Source organism: Squalius cephalus (genome assembly GCF_949319135.1).
Source record: "Squalius cephalus genome assembly, chromosome: 11".
Classification (NCBI taxonomy): domain Eukaryota; kingdom Metazoa; phylum Chordata; class Actinopteri; order Cypriniformes; family Leuciscidae; genus Squalius; species Squalius cephalus.
Window position 1 is genome coordinate 13,098,769 of NC_137132.1, and position 18,830 is coordinate 13,117,598.

General features: G+C 39.5%; 2 protein-coding genes across 3 annotated transcripts; both read left to right on the top strand.

Moving 5' to 3' along the window:
- Positions 1 to 9,089: 9,089 nt before the first annotated feature.
- On the top strand, positions 9,090 to 11,995 carry LOC307167383 (uncharacterized protein). The gene is made up of 5 exons (XM_079886436.1): positions 9,090 to 9,183; positions 9,287 to 9,634; positions 9,794 to 9,889; positions 10,002 to 10,073; positions 11,226 to 11,995. The coding sequence occupies exons 1-5, from the start codon at positions 9,129 to 9,131 to the stop codon at positions 11,282 to 11,284; spliced, it is 630 nt and encodes a 209-aa protein (XP_079742562.1). The 5' UTR covers positions 9,090 to 9,128; the 3' UTR covers positions 11,285 to 11,995.
- A 2,682-nt stretch (positions 11,996 to 14,677) lies between these two features.
- LOC307167668 (uncharacterized protein) lies at positions 14,678 to 18,434 on the top strand. Of its 2 annotated transcripts, XM_079886924.1 has the most exons (10): positions 14,678 to 14,814; positions 15,137 to 15,484; positions 17,032 to 17,130; positions 17,225 to 17,281; positions 17,354 to 17,419; positions 17,623 to 17,652; positions 17,813 to 17,878; positions 17,966 to 18,025; positions 18,115 to 18,174; positions 18,278 to 18,434. In XM_079886924.1, exons 1-10 carry the CDS (start codon positions 14,754 to 14,756, stop codon positions 18,319 to 18,321), a joined length of 891 nt encoding a protein of 296 aa, XP_079743050.1. In that variant the 5' UTR covers positions 14,678 to 14,753; the 3' UTR covers positions 18,322 to 18,434. The 2 variants fall into 2 exon arrangements, with proteins under 2 accessions (XP_079743050.1, XP_079743049.1); XM_079886923.1 differs by having other exon boundaries at positions 18,115 to 18,352.
- Positions 18,435 to 18,830: the final 396 nt, after the last annotated feature.

Consider the following 18,830-nt stretch of genomic DNA (forward strand, 5'->3'; position numbering starts at 1 on the left):
TATCTTTTTTTGTAATGATTTATATCGTGTTGATATATATGTTTATATTCAAATTGTGATGTGTGTGTGTAGTTTATGTATATATATATATATATATATATATATATATATCACATGCTTTGTGTGACACTGTGACTCTCATACATGCATATCTGAAAATAAACTAGTTAACAAAGCTATTGGTACAATATTCAGACTGGTAGTCTCAACCACAAATTGATTTTGTATTTTCTATTTAGAAAATGGGCCGCAGGAATAAAAATGGTCTTTTTATTTTAGAAATCTTTTTAAAGTGAGTGAGATGCCCACTGATTATCACTGGCGTACTATAGGTACTCACTAGTTTTGCAAGAGGACATGTATCTAACAATCTATGACGATCACACGCCGACTTCGTTACAGGATGTGGTGAATATGGAAACCAGCAACTTTAACTGTGACAGTAAACTAGTCTTCCCTCAGCCCTCAGTTTTTAAAATAGAGTCATAATTTTTTTTTTTTTTATTGAACAAGAGTATACCAGCAGTATCAGCTGAATCACAGCTGAGTGTATAGTGCTTTACTAGTACTCATGTGGTAGTAGGAAATTGTATACGTGGTTAGAGTTCTGTTTCATTCTTACTGACCGCCAGAGGCAGTGTAAACACTATGGATAATCGCTGCGCCAGCTAAGATAGGTCGAGTAAATATACCAACAAAGTCACGTTGCGTGACGTATGCTGAGCCCTGGAGGATTATAGGCTACAGTAGCTCAGCAATCTACCTCTTTCGCTTTCTCGCCTCTTTGAGATAGGTTCTATTCATTGTATTGGATTGGATATTTTCGCGCTGTCAAGTGCAGCTTATTAGAGCAGCGAGATTCGTCCTCACAAGCTGTGACAGCGCGCATCTACAAGATTTTGGATTACTTTACAACACTTGGTGAGTTATATCACTTTATCGGTAACACTTTGTGCCTCTCGGTGCAATCCGGTGGCGTGTGTTTACTGCACCTATATTAACGGTCTCCCGTTGATCTAACGTAACGTTTTCTCGGAGTGTTGTTTTCTTTCCTCGAATGCATTTTACCTTTATGGTTCCTCGGTTCTATCCGCCGACCATTTTAAACGCTTAATATTTTCTTTTACTTGTTGAATATTACCTGTCGGTTCACCGAGGTAATTATTTTATTTATTTATTATTATTTTCATTCCGCTTAACTTAACCTTACGGTTCACCGAGGGTGTTAGCGAGTAATGATGGCTAACAGCTCGATCGCCACTGGTTTCCCAATGGCTTGTAAGCTGTGCCCTAATCATCTTCTCCCTGACGACGGTCATGACATCTGCCCGTCGTGTTTGGGCGTTCAACATCTGCGAGAGGCTCTCACGGACCCGTGCATGCACTGTAGCCTTTTGCCTATGTCGGAACGACAGCTCCGTCTTGCCGAGTTAGACCCTAATTCAACGGTGAAACTTGGGCAGGTAGATGTAACGTTAGCCCCTTCGCGCACTCGAAAACGCCGTGCCTCGGCGGCAGCTGGTGCTCCCCTCCCATCTAAAAAGGCCAAATCGCGAGACGATGTACATTCACATGTTGAAAAAGGCTCACTTTCTATGACGGTATCGGCACTTTCTTCTGAGATGGCGGAGCTGAAACGCCTGCTTCACTCGCTTCAGCCTGTCACATGTGCTCCGCCTGTAAAGATGACACAGGAGGATGAAAATGTTCAAAGTCGGGAAGAGTCTCTTGTCTCCCCTTGTTTTTCCCATCATTCTGAGTTCGATGTGCTTTCTACAAGTGCTTCAGATTCATTTTTTCACGATCATGGGGATACTTTGAAGGTTGCTGCACAACCTTCACCTCAGGCTGTTCTCACTGGTTACCCAGCAGCAGAGGGGTCTAGTGGGGGGTCTGTTCAGTCGTCTGGACAGGCCCAGCCCTCCTCCGATGATACTTTGGCTGTGCTTCGAATGGCAGTTGCTCGTTTGGGACTTGATGAGTCACCTGCACAATCTGCCCAAACAAATGTGTTTTTCAGACAGACCACAGCTTCAACCTCTTTTGCCATGCCACCATGTAAGGATTTTGTGGCTGAATTCTCAGATGCTCTCACCGGTTCTGGTCCACCTAAGCGGCGCCCAAAGACTGCTCGAATGCTAGCATCCATGGCTGGAGCAGATTCTATCGGGGTGGGTCGCGCTCCGGAAATTGAGCAGCCTGTGGCAGCTTTGGTGGTGTCTCCTGATGAGGCTCTACGTGGGAACGTACGTGGGAACGTACGATGTCCCAGTGCGCAATGCGGTCGTACGGATTCCTTGCTTAAAAAGGCATATGAGTCAGTTGCCTACATTGCCCGAGCAGAAAATACAATCTGCCAGTTACTCCTTGCTACCACCAGTATGCTTGAACCGGCAAATGCGGATCCCTCGGTTTCACAATTTCTGCAAACTGCTCTGTTGACTACAGGCCATGTGACCCGCGAGCTGGGTAATCTAACAGCCACGCTTCTGGCTGCCCGCCGTCAGGTGTGGCTTGCCCAAGCACGACTGCCGGAGGACTGTAAAAAGACATTGAGAGACCTTCCTTTTGTTCCCGGGCATCTTTTCGGTCCAAATGTTCCGGAACTGTTAGAAAAAAGAGTTAAATTGTCTGAAGCCACTCGCCAACTAACACAGGTGCAGCGCAACCCTACGTTTAGGATGCCAGCGGTTCAGACCCGACAGCACTATGCCCCAATGGAGCAACGTTTCCGACGACACGCTACACCTCAGTCACAGCCCCCTCAAAGACCTCGTGTTCCTGGAGATGCAAGAGTTTTTCGCCCACCTCATCGACCATTTCCAGGGGGACCCCGTCAGCGCCCCCCCGCAAACACAAAAAATCGCACACATAAAGCCTGAGACAGTCAGGCCGGCGGTCGATCGTTTTTCTATAGATCAGTTGGAGTACTGGAGATCAAACACAGCAGACCCCTGGGTGCTGGAGACTCTACAGGGGATATACTCTACAGTTTCGACGCCGGCCTCCCGGATTCTCAAAAATTGTTCCTACAATTGTCAGAGATGCGGTTCGCGCAAAGGCTCTCTCTCTGGAAATTCGTTCACTGTTAGAGAAAGGAGCCATAGAAAAGGTCCATCCCCTCGTTCAGGGAGACGGGTTCTATTCAACATATTTTCTTGTTCCAAAGAAGGACGGTGGTTTCCGTCCAATTCTCGACCTGAGGTTTCTGAATTTGTTCCTGAAGGTCCTTCCTTTTCGAATGCTGCGCACAGCCGACGTTCTTCGGTCTGTGACTGCAGACGATTGGTTTGTAAGTGTCGACCTGAAAGACGCATACTTTCACGTCCCAATTGCTGTACATCACAGGAAGTTTCTACGTTTCAGTTTTCGGAATCAAGCTTACCAATTCAAAGTACTACCCTTCGGCCTTTCCCTTGCTCCTCGCGTCTTTACAAGGTGTGTGAGCGCAGCTCTGTCTCCTCTTTGGATGAGAGGTATGCGCATCCTTCCTTATTTGGACGACTGGCTAGTCTGTGCCCCAACAGAGCAGCAGGCAGTACAAGACTCCAGAATGCTTTTGAGTCATGTGCAGAAGCTAGGGTTTTCTGTGAACGAGAAAAAGAGCCGTCTGATTCCATCACAGACCACTACGTTCATAGGAATGACCCTGAATTCCTGTCTAATGTCTGCCACCCTGTCTCAGGAACGTGTGACAAACATTCTGCAAATTTTGGCTCGCTTTCGCCCGGGAGTGTCTTTACAGTACGAGGTGGTCCTACGACTGATAGGCATGTTAACAGCGGCTACTGTGGTGATCCCCCTGGGTCTACTCCACCTCAGACCACTCCAGTTATGGAACAACAGTCTGCGGCTAGATCCCACCAGGCACCGCCATCGACTGGTTATCATTTCTCACCGTTGCATATGTGCGTTGAAGCGGTGGAGACAGTTAGAGTTTCTGAAGGCGGGGGTGACACTGGGTGTTGTTTCCTCTCGTCGGGAGTTGGTCACAACAGATGCTTCCCTCACAGGATGGGGGGCAACGTGGAATCGGAGAGTTTTTGGTCCTAAAGTACTTCATGCCGGTTCTGGCAGGCCGCCATGTTCTCGTTCGGTCCGACAATACCTCAACAGTGTTCCATCTGAACCACCAGGGCGGCACAAGATCCCGCAGGTCTCTACGGTTGACTCACGAGATTCTGACATGGTGTCAGCCACGACTCGCTTCACTGAGAGCAGCTCATATTCCAGGAGTATGCAACCAGACAGCAGATGCTCTTTCCCGGGATCAAGTACATCCAGGAGAATGGAGGCTTCATCCAGTTGTAGTCCAGGAGATCTGGCTAAGATTTGGAAGAGCAGAGGTGGATCTCTTTGCTTCAGAGACGAACACCCACTGCCGATTATGGTTTGCAAGGACAGAAGTGTCCAGTCCTCTGGGCCAGGATGCACTGTCTCACGAATGGCCGAACTGCCTGCTGTATGCGTTTCCTCCTATCCCTCTGTTGTGGGAGACATTGCACAGGATCTCCCTGCGCAAACACAGAGTGTTACTTGTGGCACCTCGGTGGCCAGCCAGACCATGGTTTCCTTTGTTGCTGAGACTTCTGACGGGAAACCCTTGGAAGCTTCCCCCCAGAAAGGACCTCCTCTCCCAACTGGAGGCCAGTGTTTGGCACCCGAACCCGGCTCGTCTGCAGCTTTGGGTCTGGCCATTGGGCTAAACCCTTCCCTGGAGCATTGTGATCCTGCTGTTATTCACACCATCTCTAATGCTAGGGCTTCTTCCACACGGCAGATTTATGCTTCTCGTTGGAAGCTTTTTTCTGCATGGTGTGAGGAACAAGGACTCGTTCCTGCAACGTGTGGCATTCCGAGTATTTTAAGATTTCTTCAACGTTTACTGGAAGAAGGAAAAGCAGCTTCCACGCTGAAAGTGTACGTTGCTGCTATTTCTGCATATCATGTTCCAGTTGGTGGATCTTCTCTTGGCTCTCACAGTCTTGTCTGCAGTTTTCTGAAGGGTGCACGCCGTCTGAACCCTGCTCGGAATCCTCATTTTCCTGTGTGGGATTTGTCACTCGTGCTTGATTTCCTGGGCTCACCCCAGTTTGAGCCCTTGCAAAGCATTGACATTAAATGGCTGTCTTTGAAGACTTCTTTTTTGTTAGCTATTGCTACTGCAAAACGAGTTAGTGAGTTGCACGCACTGTCTGTTGACAAACTATGTTTGCGTTGGTTACCGGATGACTCCGGGGTGGTTCTACGACCAAATCCTTCTTTTCTTCCGAAGGTTCTTCTTCCTCAGTTCATAAATCAGCATATCGAACTGGCCTCTTTTCAGACTTCAGAGTCTGATCCAAGTGCCCAACTTTTGTGCCCTGTCCGTGCCTTGAAATATTATGTGAACTCTACTGCTCAGATTAGACAGTCAGACCAGCTATTTGTCTGCTATGGTGGTGTGAAGAAAGGTGCTCCAGTGTCGAAGCAAAGGTTGTCGAACTGGATAGTGGAGACAATTACGTTGGCCTACAAGGCAGCAGGAAGACCTTTGCCCTGTGGACTAACTTGCCATTCCACTAGGGCCATCTCATCTTCATGGGCTGTTTTTAGAGGAGTTCCCCTGGTGGATATCTGCACTGCTGCAACCTGGGCTTCTCCATGCACGTTTGCCCGGTTTTATAAGGTCAACGTTGCTGCTCATCATGCCGTTAGTTCTGCGGTTCTTCTGGAGCGGCCTTAAATCATCAGGTGGGTGGCATTCCTCATGACTATGTTGGTATGTGTCATCCATAGTGTTTACACTGCCTCTGGCGGTCAGTAAGAATGAAACAGAACGCTAGTTACGTATGTAACTGTGGTTCTGTGAATTCTGGATGACCGCCAGAGTTCTCAGTCACTCGGAATGCGCGAGAAAGGCGTACCGAGGTAGATTGCTGAGCTACTGTAGCCTATAATCCTCCAGGGCTCAGCATACGTCACGCAACGTGACTTTGTTGGTATATTTACTCGACCTATCTTAGCTGGCGCAGCGATTATCCATAGTGTTTACACTGCCTCTGGCGGTCATCCAGAATTCACAGAACCACAGTTACATACGTAACTAGCGGTATGTGGAGAAACTGAAAAAATATAATAAGTTAAGGATTACTGTTTCTTGCTAATGACTATTCAATCTATTAGGACGGTGACGCCATTTTTAGAGTGAGCTATGATAAGTTAAAGAGACAGTGTATTTGGACATCTGGCAGTTAAAAATGGTGATTTTGAGGCACCGGAGTACACACGTAATTTTTTCCATGGAACCAGTTCTGCGCAAACTATTGTGAAGTATATCCGATTGAAAATATCGAACAAGAAACAATGTGGGGTGGGACTTGATTTTGTCCATCGTGAATTAATTGGATGGTTGTGGTTTGCTATTGGTCGGTCTCATGTGAGTGACAGCTTGTCCAGCCCTCACACCATCGGAGAAGAGATGTCAAAAGGCATAAAAACAACTATAATTTTCAAAAATTGAATAGAGATTATCGAACTGTCAAAAGATTCATGAGTGATTTAGAGCACAGAAGAACCCCGTCACATAAAGGCTTATGAAGGGAAGTTTCAGTCAACCAAATTATTTGTATTAAAAGCAACCAGGTATTTGAAGCTGCTGGCTGCCTGGCAGTTGTGCAGAAAGTTGCATTTCAACCACCCCTAATCAAAGCTTATGAAGAGAAACGTTTACATGAAGACTCATTTTTAAATACAGTATAGTCAACATTTGAAGTGGATCAAAACCTTTCATCAAAGTTATACATGAAATTTGAACAATACCCATTCTTGTCTTAGGACAACTTTGATTATCTTTTTTGATCCACTTTAAAAGTTAACTACTGTAGTTGCATTCACTGATGAATGCTGTGTTGCAATGGATAATCCAGATGGATGGTTGGTAAATGACCACCCCGTTAAAATGTGTAAAGGAGTCAAAACAGTGGCAGGAATTCCTCCGTTGCACACAAATGAAGATCTGCTGCAAGGAGACTGTGTTTCTGACGCCTGTACCGAACTGAAATGGGCAACGTAGCTCCTATGATGAGAAAAATCATGGAATGCTTCAGCATTCTGTCCTTTTTAGGTTTTTTTTGGGTTACTGTTTAGATGTCTTTGGTCCCTGTTGCATTCATATTTATGCCGGAACTGCTTCCAAAGTTCGTCTGGAAGTGGACAGAGACCCCATCTTTTCATGGGTCTTGGTCCGCTTGTTTGGTGCGCACCAGGGTTCGGATGGCAGCGTTCACATTTAATTAAATGAACCGCATGTTTTAATCAAACCAAACCTGCCAAGTGTGAACACACCCTAAAGGTACATATTGCTACTCTAAAGTATGAATATGCCCCTTTTAGGTGTAGATAAGGTACAAAGTTGTCTCTTTAAGGGCACTGCCCCAGTGATAAGCTGTTGTTTCTGCAATAGATACATTTTAAAATTACTCATTATTTTGTGCATGCACAGTTTATGAGTTTCTGGGACCCCAAGAAAAGGAAGTTAATCTCAAGTTTACTTAGAGGGAACTCTGTGGTTAGCCATTTTCAGGGCTGTCACATGCTTTGTGTGGTCTTGAAAAAATAAAACAATGCACTTATAAAGGCAACTTATAGTTTAAACAGGGGTGGTGGAGGGGTGTTTAAGACTATTGTGACCATCCCAACCACAATTGGATAAGAGAAATTTGTCTTGATAATTTAATCATTTTTATTTTATTTACAATAATATGAGGAGAAACTAAAAAGATAGTTCACCTAAAAATGAAACTTCTGTCTATATCAGGACACATTTCTACCATTAACTTTCATTGTAAGGACAAAAACACAAAGAGATTTCTCAAAATATCTTCTTTGTGTTCTCGGAAGACACAAAGTCATACATGTTTGGAAGCATATGATGATGAGTAAATGATGATACAATTTTTTGTGGTGAACTAGCAATTAATGTAATTATAGACAAAGGCAGCTCTAAGGAGCAGTGTAGGTGAAATGGAAAATGACAGTAGTAATATACGGAGCCCCGCACATGACATGCAGGAAAAAAATTTGTAGGCTAAATCGTGTGCACGATTTACTAATTCGTTCCCTCGATTTATAAATCGTGCACACAAACTCGGCCTCATCTGGGCCAACAATGGCATATATGGCTCAGTTCTGGTAGCGGCAAAGGTCACATGGGCCACATCTGGGCCACACACAGCAAGCCACACTCACACTAAAACCGGCTTGATGTGTGTGGGCCAGATACGGCCCATATGACCTTAGCCAGAACTGAGCCATATGTGCCATAGTTGGCCCAGATGAGGCCGGATTTGTATGCTATTGCCAGCCACACTCAGGTTGAGTCATCATAGTCATTCCATGCAGTATGTGGGCCAGAAGAATATGGGAGATGTGGGCCACAACTGGGCCAGATGTCATTTGCTATCTGGGAACGAATTAGTAAATCGTGCGCACAATTGAATAATCGAGGGAACGAATTAGTCAATCATGCACACGATTTAGCCTACTATTTTTTTTTTCCTGCATGTCATGTGCAGGGCTCCGTTACTACTGTCATTTTCTATTTCACTTACACTGCCTTTGTCTATAATTACATTAATTGCTAAGCAATTATCACCCTGTATTTCCATATGGCAAATTTATGTCTGTACATTTCTGCACATGTTTTTCTGTTTACTGAGAACATGCAGTATTTAAATGGATAGTATTTCGGATGCTATCTGGGTTCCCTCAATTTGCTAAATCGTGTGCACGCTTTATAAATCGAGGGAACAAATTAGTCAATCGTGCGAACGATTTACTTATTTTTCTTGGATGTCATGTGCGGGGCTCCATAGTAATCAATAATTTTGTGCTGTACTCACTTGTTTTACAACCAGAAAAATGGTTATACCAATAATAACAAATAAACATACTTCTTTTGCAGTTATAGAGAGCTGGGCAGAGAAATCACACCTAGATTGTCACATATGGCGTGAAAAGCATTGTGTGTGTGTGTGTGCGTGTGTGGTTATAACGGAAATATCAAGTGACTAATAGACTTAACAGGTTCTTTGAAGGAGGTTTCCATTAGTGCTTGGTGACTTTCAAAGACATCTTGCTTGACAAATATGGCATACATTTTACAGCTTTGGATATTTTTTACTGCTCTGGTGTCTTCAAATGGTAAGTTATATAAAGCTATTTCTTCAATCTCCATATCTATAGATTTACCTGTGAGAGATGAAAAGTTGGATCAGTCACAGTTTGATGCTCTTCCACTGTTCAGGTCTGGACCGCTGGAACACAGGATGGACAGAGGTCACCATCAGTTCCTCTCTGAAATCTGAAGTCTTTCTCCCATGTCACTTTAATATAAGCCTTGACAGTGAAACAGACACTGTGAAATGGACCCACAAATCCAGTGGAGCTACTCTTCTAAGGATCATGAGTAATGACAGTCTCTACTTTGATAGAACAGAAGGACGAGTGAGTGTTTTTCCCCTTCTGTTTAAAGAAGGAAACTTCTCCATCCTCATCCACGATCTGAAGCCTTCAGACATCGGCCCGTACTTTTGTGAACGGAGCAGTGAACGCTGGAGAGTGGAAATCATAGAATCAGAGCCTCCAGTTGAGAGTAAGTTCAGTCCTTGCATGGGAAAGTCTTTCAAATTCATTTAGAGGAGGAATCACAAAATGGTGTGAGGATATCAATTTATTAAAGATAAATATTATAACTATTATGACGTCGATCATTTTACATTTATATAACATAACATTTCTATTTGTGGCACAGAAACTGTGGAGTTGAACTCTTATCATAACTCCTGGTTATTCTTTTTTGCTGGAGCTGGACTTTTCACTCTTCTTTTTATTGTATTCAATCTCACTGGTGAGCATTATACTTTTCATTCGTTATCCAAAGTAAAAATTCAATGAACCAGTATTTACTTAGAGAATTGATAAACTGACTCAAATTTATTTGTTTGTAAAACAATATTCAGGCTTAAATAACCGTTGTATGAAATGTGTGAGATCATCCAAATCTTGCTCTAATAATGAAGAACACGATGAAGGTAAGTTCAGTAAAAATTATTTGAATGAGATTTTAAGATCTTGGTTTGTTTGTTTTTCTGAAGAACAGGTTGATAGATTTATTAATGGCACTTATGCCAGTTGATACTGTATATTTATAAAAAAATATGAAAAAAGATTACAATTTTTTTTAATTTAATTTACATTTAATTACAGTTCCAAAGTATGTTTCCAATTGCTGCTAATGTGGTTTGAAAAAAAGCTGATAATGCAATGTGAAACTCCTGTTGATAGCATATATAAATGTTGTATATATTATGATGTCATACTCTTTTGTTTTTCAAGAACATGATTCTTCAAGTCAAAATCAGTATTGTATCAGTCAAAAAGAGTATTGATGGGCTTAGAGTGGTGCAGGTATGACATCACTTTGTAGGCCAAAACGCGGAAGCGAGTTAGCATTTTAGCACTTCCGGTTCCATCTTCCCGAAGTCAATGGGTTTTTCTAATGGGGTTTTGGTTAAATGGCTGAAATAAGGTCTGTGGTGAACACAAGCTCAAGACACTTTCACGTTTTATTCTGTGACATAAAATACATCAGTATTACCCAACTAGGGATTTTTTTTAAGCTGGTACGCGTCTTGAAAAAGGCGGTAGCTAAAAAGTGGCTAATTGGGACTACAGAGGCTGTCAAGGAGATTAAACGTCACCACGCGGAAAAGTTAAGCTCAGTCCGGCTTTTACAGTGTCGTTATGGTTATAATTGTGCTCTTACAAACTCAAACGCTCAGGGAAAATGTTTTTAGATAAAAACTGAAAGAGTTGTCGGAAGCTTAGTGATGGTGACGTTGAATTAGTGGGACCGTGGTGTAGTTCGTTAACAGCCTACCTTTAGCTTTTTACTTCTGGCAGCTGCATTTAGGCTTCAAAATTCATAAAAGTTGTGTACATCTGTGATAATTATCTTGATGGACAAAACGTGCAAGTATCATAAACTTTTGTTGATCACAGAGCTTGTTTTTAGCGATAATCCAAAAGCCTATGGGAAAATCCTATTGGGTTTTTGTCAAGGGAACGAGTGTGATGCTAACTTCTGGTTGGCCTACAAAGTGACATCATACCTGCACCACACTATTGAGCTCAAATATTCTAATTAAGCAAGCTAAAAAATTATTTATTTATTTATTTATCAGCATTCAGAACTCCAGATCCAAAGGACTCTACCATAACTACAGTATATGGTAATATATAATGTATGTTTGGAAAACTGTTTCTATCATAAGGACGAGAATAACCTGCAAGATTAAGTCAACCAGGCATAAAACTGCAAATGAAGAAATGCTGATAACAGTGGGAAATAAAAACTGGATTCCCTATTATAAATGATCAAACATGTCATCTGTTTTGAAATATTTTTCGATTTATTGATTCTACTTTTAAAAAAGGTTGATAAAAAATGTAATAAATTTGTAAGCCACATATGTAAATTGATGTGCAAATGAACTTTTCCTTTGTGTAAGTGCAATGTACAAATCATTTAAATGCAAACAAACAAGAACACTGTTCGGATGTACGATATTTAGGTTACTGTATATTAAATGTGTCAACTTTTCTATATTTTAGTAATCTTTGTCTACAATTTTTATAAAGATTATTTTAAACTTGAGACTCGGGGGAAGCTGTGAAAAATGTGTAGGTGAGGTGTTAGGTTTAGTTTTGTTGCCTTTTTGTTTCCACATGTTTGTCTTTTGTGTTTGCAGTTCAGTTTAGTCTTGATTAATCCCTAGTTAGTTCCCTTAGTTACTAATTACTTTCACCTGTTGGTCATTTTCCCCTCATTATTCCTTGTGTATTTAAACCCTTATTGTTTCCTCTGTTCATTGATCTGTGTCATCTGAGTTTTAAGCTTTTGCTAGTTCTTCTGAGTATTCTTGTTGGGGATCATTGAATTAAAGTTTTTGTCATATTTCCCTTTCCTATTCACTGTAGCGAAGCACGACAGTAGGCTACATTTATTTAAAGGAACACGCCTACTTTTTGGGACTTTAGCTTATGCACAGTATCCCCCAGAGTTAGATAAGTCCATACATACGCTTTTCATCTCCGTGCGTGCGTAACTCTGTCCGACGCACCCACCGCTAGCTTAGCACAAAGACTGGAGGTAAACGGCTCCAGCTAGCATACTTGCTCCCAATAAGTGACAAAATAACGCCAATATTTTCCTATTTACCTGTTGTGATTTGTATAGTCACAGCGTGTACAAATAAGAAGGTCACATGAGACACAGCCATCTTCTAACCGTATACATACTGGGAACTATATTCTCAGAAGGCGAAGCATTGCTACTTCTGCGGAGTGATTTACTCCAACTCTGAGCGAACTCTCTGCTCCTCACCACGGGGCTTCTCAAGTGCTGCGAGCAAATCACTCCGCCCAAGTAGCAGTGCTTCGCCTTATTTCTCATTTGGTAATAAGATTACGTAAACGCAGCTTTATCCATATCCATAAATTTTATATCACATATATTAAAGTAGGCTAACGGTTTATGTTCATATTTTAGGTCAAAATCTCGTTTCATCCCACTTTACCTGAACTGAAGTCTTCTGTGAGGACGCGTACTGGTACTGACAGAGAAGCATGTCCTTTGGCTGGCATGGCTGCAAGTCGACATTCACTGCATTACTTCATTAGGTACAAAAATAAGGAATTTAGAGTATAGGCTATTGCTAAAAAGAAAACATGCTGAGAGAAAAACAGGCTGAGGTGTCACATGGATATTGCTTGACTATTCTGTCCAGTAGGTGACGCTATAGCCAAAACTTTTAGCTTTAAGTTTTAAAAGGAAATCATGTATGCTAGGCCTATCTTAAACAGTCACTACATGAGGTAGAAATATATGTTTTATATATAAGGCATTATGTCGTGAAGGATAACATTAACACAGAATTCTGCATACTACTAGAAAATTTACACCTGTTTGCAAAAACCAATCATAACTGACATGACCAGTCTCCACATTATTCACTTCTTTCAATTATTCTTATTATTATTATAGTAATTTTTGGTTAACCATGTTTATTATAATTTTTATCAATTCTATAATGCAAGTATTAGATTCAATAGTATCACTTTATTAACAGTATTGTGTAGAAATAAATTTTTCTTATACATATTTTATCTTGTTATCACCTTGTTGTCATTACTATCTCCATAGCAACTGGGTGTACATTTACAACATTCATTTTGATTATGATGTGTACCCTATCTTGTGTTGTGCATTAAAAAGCCAGGGTGTGGGCCAGTTTTTTATACCTAAAAAATAAGTTGCTGAGTTCTATTTTTTCTTAACTAGTAATGTATAATTAAATACTAGTCACTATTCAATTAATTACTAGTATCTTATAAGCAGTATCTAATGAATATGTACTGGTATCTTTAAAAGAGTAGCCTACAAGTCAAGTCACCTTTATTTATATAGCGCTTTATACAATACAGATTGTTTCAAAGCAGCTTTACAGTGATAACAGGAAAATGATTCAGTGATGCAAACATTGATCAATGTTCAAACAGAGTTTATTTCAGCTGTACAGCAGCTCTAAAAGAAAATAGTGTCATTGTTCAGCTGAAGTCAGCTCAGTGACGATTCAGTTCTGTTGTAAAGATTATCAGTTATTAAAGTAGTTCATTTTATTTCAATAGGTACTACCTAATGGTATGGATATAGCAAAAAATAATAGCCTATATTTTAAGGATTAAATGTTAAAATAGATTGTTATAAAACATGATTTATTTAGACGAACTTGTATAGTGAAGCATACTATAAAGAAAGGTAACAAGGAAAGAAAGAAAATTTTGATTTAGACCTCCAGTGTTATTTTTAAGGTCATTTAGAGGAAACAATTTCACATGCTCATGTCGCGGTTGTTGCAAGCGGATCTTAAAATAGCTTATGCAATAGGCAAGGTATACACATACATACAAACACTTGCTGTTGTGGCTGGGGCACAATCCTCATTTTAGTCAAATAACTATGTTTACTTTGTTAACTTTAATACGAAAGCAAATGTGATTGTTTAAAATCAAGGAATTCTTTTTTGTGTTTATGAGGATGTATGATAGGTCTAAATGAAATAATTTGCAATACCTTTATGCAAATTAAGGCTGAGATTGCATAGCGGTTATCCAACAAGATGTCATTTCTGTCGTAAGTATAAACTATAGCCTATGACATCAGTGATGTCAGTGATTAAATGATTTGTGAATGAGTTGAACAAGAATCATCTCTGGCGTATACCATACTCAATTAGTGCAATTAGTTTTGCAACAGGGCATCCACCTAACTAAGAAGTTGATCTAACTTTGACTTTGCTACAGGATGTGGTAGTAGAAATGGAAACCAGACAAGTAGCCTGGTGTTTGCAGCCTCAAAACACAACTGCAAAAAAGAAAATCTATCTACCCTCAGCCTTTAATGTTGTCAAATCTATTACAAAACACATTTTTCACTGTTTGGTCTTAGTTACATCACTAATCTGACAGTAAAATGATATTATATGCCATGTTACAGCCTAAATGTCAAGTAACTTGGCTGTGAATTTGCAGCTCTAAACCACCACATGAAAAGAGGCTGCATGTGTGAACTTACAGGAAATAACATGTGAAGGACATCAGCCTACACTTTCTCTACCTCTGACTTGGCATTGCAAACTTTGACATCTTGAATGACATGCATCATGTACATTTCACATCTTTGGATATTTTTTGGTGCTTTGTCTTCACATGGTAGGTTCAGAATACCAGTACTATCGAATATGATGTAGCATAGGCTAATATTATGGGCAAATTATTAATATTATCAATAAACAAAAGAAAAATATATAATGTCTCATTAGCAGTTCTGATATTTTTACATGTATGTTTTTAAATAATTAAAATCTTTATTTATTTTTTTTACATTTTTTTAAATTGATGTGTTGAACCAGACATTTCTTTAGAAACATTCTTTAGAACAATTTTTGATAGCAATCAACTCTTAAGAGATGAAAATGTGTGACTGTGTGATATGATACTGAATCAGTTATATTTCACTGCCCCTACATTTTAGCTCTGGACCGCTGGAACACAGGATGGACAGAGGTCACCATCAGCGCCTCTCTGAAGTCTGAAGTCTTTCTCCCATGTCACTTTAATATAAGCCTTGACAATGAAACAGAAACTGTGAAATGGACCCACAAATCCAGTGGAGCTACTCTTATAAGGATCATGAGTAATGGCAGTCTCTACTTTGATAGAACAGAAGGACGAGTGAGTGTTTTTCCCCTTCTGTTCAAAGAAGGAAACTTCTCCATCCTCATCCACGATCTGAAGCCTTCAGACATCGGCCCGTACTTTTGTGAACGGAGCAGTGAACGCTGGAGAGTGGAAATCATAGAATCAGAGCCTCCAGATGAGAGTAAGTTCAGTCCTTGGAAATATCTAAGAATGGAGCTTATTGTGACTGGGGGAAGTTGTCACAAGTATCTCAATGTTGAACAGTTATCACATGTGTTTAAAGATGCAACTCTGTAAAAAACCAAACAAACATTATGGTAAAAAAAAAAAAGCATGTTGCCAGAAAATCACTAAAACATATGGTGGAAACAATATTTCAGGTATTGGATGGCATATTGGTGCCTCTATAACTTAAAACAGTGTCGTTCATTAGGTGTTATAATGTGAATTTACCAATCTACTTGAAACGCATCTTTTTTTACATTAACATTAACTGATGACTACCATAATTGGTACAACATCCGCATCCATGATGAATCAGAGCTCATTGGCTTGTTCATAAAACATGCCAACACAAAACACCTACAGGGCAACCCACTTGATGCTAAAATAATGCAATAAATATTAAATAACGGAAAAACACAATGTACATCACTGATAAAACTAAGAAGGACAAAAATATTTACATATGAAAAAATGATATAGTTAGTAAGTCAAGGCAACTCATGTTTTTACATTACTTTAACTTATTGAAATAATTTAAGCAATTATATGAGATTCAGCTCGATTTTTGTCATAATATAATTTAGATTACTTTTGAATACTTCTTGACCTGATGTATCCCTTCTGTAATGATTTGTATTCTTCTTGTATTCTGTAAAGAATCTTGAGAAGCTTGCAGAAGCTTTACAGAAGTTGTGTAGTGTGAACTAGGCTTTAAAGGTGCACCTCTGGGAATGTCCTGTTACTGCACCATAATTCTGATAATTTAATTCTGATAATTTAGTTTTTACTTGCAAAAACATATATTTGACAGTATTTTAATGTAAATTGATGTTAAACAGGTTTTTACTTTGTCCTTTTTACAGTCTTTTTTTGGGGGGTAAAAATGACAGACAGTTTTTGGTCACACTTTATCTTTCATTTATACTATTGTTATGTACTTATTGCGTTCATACACTCTCAGAAAAAAGGTACAATAGCTGTCACTGTGGCGGTACCTTTTCAAAAGGAGCACCTTTGTAACTAAAGAGTGCATATTAGTCCCTCAAAGGTACATATTGGTACCAAAAGTGTACATATTGGTACCAAAAGTGTACATATTAGTACCTAAATGGTACATATTAGAACCCTTTTGAAGGGTACTGTCCCAGTGACAGCTTTTGTACCTTTTTTTTCTGAGAGTGTACTATTGAGGTGGGATACGGATAAAGTTAGGGACAGGTTTGGTGGTATGGGTAGGTTTAAGATTGGGTTAAGGGGTAAAGGAAGGATCAACTGTGTAATTATGCAATTACAGAAATTAAAGTTACATGTAAAAACGTGTATAAGCGCATTGTATCAAATTATTAATTTCAAAGTTTTTTTTACAGTGTTTGCATTTTTACAAGTTAATTATTGGCCACAACAATGCTTTGATTTGTTAATCCCATTTATTTTGTGTTTCATAAATGTCATACTGTTTGAATTTTGTTGAAATCCTCTAATAGGCTGTAATTGTCCATGTAGGAACACCTGATGAGTTAAATCCCTGGTTCTACTTCGCTGCCGGAGCTGGATTGTTTATTCTCCTTTTTATTGGATTAAGTCTGTTTTCAAAATATTGTGGTGAGCAATGGTTCCTTAAAAAAAGCATAATTCTTATTTACACAAACCAATGTTACAGTATCAGCTCTGTTTAAAATTCTCTTCTTTTGGACAGCAAAGCACATAAATAGATCATCCAAATCTAATCCTGGTAATGGAGTTCAGAGTGAAGGTGAGCAGAGGCGTTCAGTGAGTGACATTCTGTGGAGTTTATTGACCTTTATGAAAACCATTTGACTCTTAGGTAATAACCCCCCTGAGGAAACACAGAATACAGAAAGAAGTGAACAGAGAAACAGAAACAACAGGGGTAAGACACATCACTTAAATGCTTTACTTACATGGTTTTGAAACAATAAAAATCCATGAATTGCATCATAAGAAATATCAAATGAGAAAAGATCTAGCATCATTTGTTTGCCACTTGGTTTGATGTTTGTTTGTCTAGACTGGGGACAGAAATCTAATACAGATACAATACTAAACATGTTTGTCTTGATCCTATTTCTGAAGGTCTGAGACGGGGTTTCACAACTGTTTATGGTATGTGTTTCTCTTCTGTTCACCGTTCACTATAGTGACAAACTTGTGCAAACTGTAAGATTTTCACATTTGCCTTCATTTTCAAGTTCGTTTCAAATGAATTATTTTTTCATTATGATTTTGGGTAAAATTATATAAATGTATTTTTTTTCATGTCAAGAAAATGATGTACCTGCTCCTCCAAATCGAAGTCCTGCTATGCAGCAGGGGCAACATCCTCAGAGAGGTGACTCATCGATTCATTTATTATTACTTGATAAATCTAAGATAAAATTATACAAATCTAAAATAAAAATAAATAAAAACAATTCAGCTTTTAGAGCCGTTCCTGATCCACTTTCAAGTCATCCTTCAGATGCAAAACCATACTATGGTAAGACAATGTTTGTGTTTGGAAAACTGCATTAGCTGTATATGTGCTAAGAATGGAAATAACCCAAATATCTGTTTTAAATATTTCAGTCAACCAGGCAGAGCTCTCCATTCCAGGCAATGTTGGCAAAAAACGGAAAAAACAAAAACGTAATTGTTCATTGTTCAGTTTAAAATGTCACTTGAATGAAACAAGGTGTACTTTTTTAAGCCAAAATATCTTAATTGTCATTTTCTTGATTTTCTCTGGCAGATTTACAGTTTAAAAATCCAATTTATGGAGACTGCACTGATTAGAAGTCAGATGACAGAGTCCAGTTCCACAGAATCCACGTTTCAGTCTGTTTAATTGTTCATTTCAATCATTGCAAACAGTTCAATATCTCAATAAATGCTGATGCTTGACACTGATTAATGGAAATCGTTCATTTCATTAAAACAATGTTAAGTGACATTATGAAAAACTAATGCTTCAAATATATTATCCTGCTACCTCCCTTGTTTTGCATATTACATACAGCAGTTGGTGCATTTTAGTATCAGTTGTTCAGAAAACATATTGGTGAGAATTGTTTGTCATAAAAAGCCAGGTTGTAATATCAGTTTCCTGTTAGGCTAATAGATAGCCTATACACTGTTGGATATCTTAACTGAGGTCATTCGTTTTCTGAACATAATCAGTCATAAAAAATATCTCTCTTTTCAAATCATCAATCAAATTTCATCTAACGTGTTGCAAACAAAATGTAGGCCTGTACATCTAGCATTCCTTTAGGCTAGTACCATATTGTGAAGTGCTTTAGTAT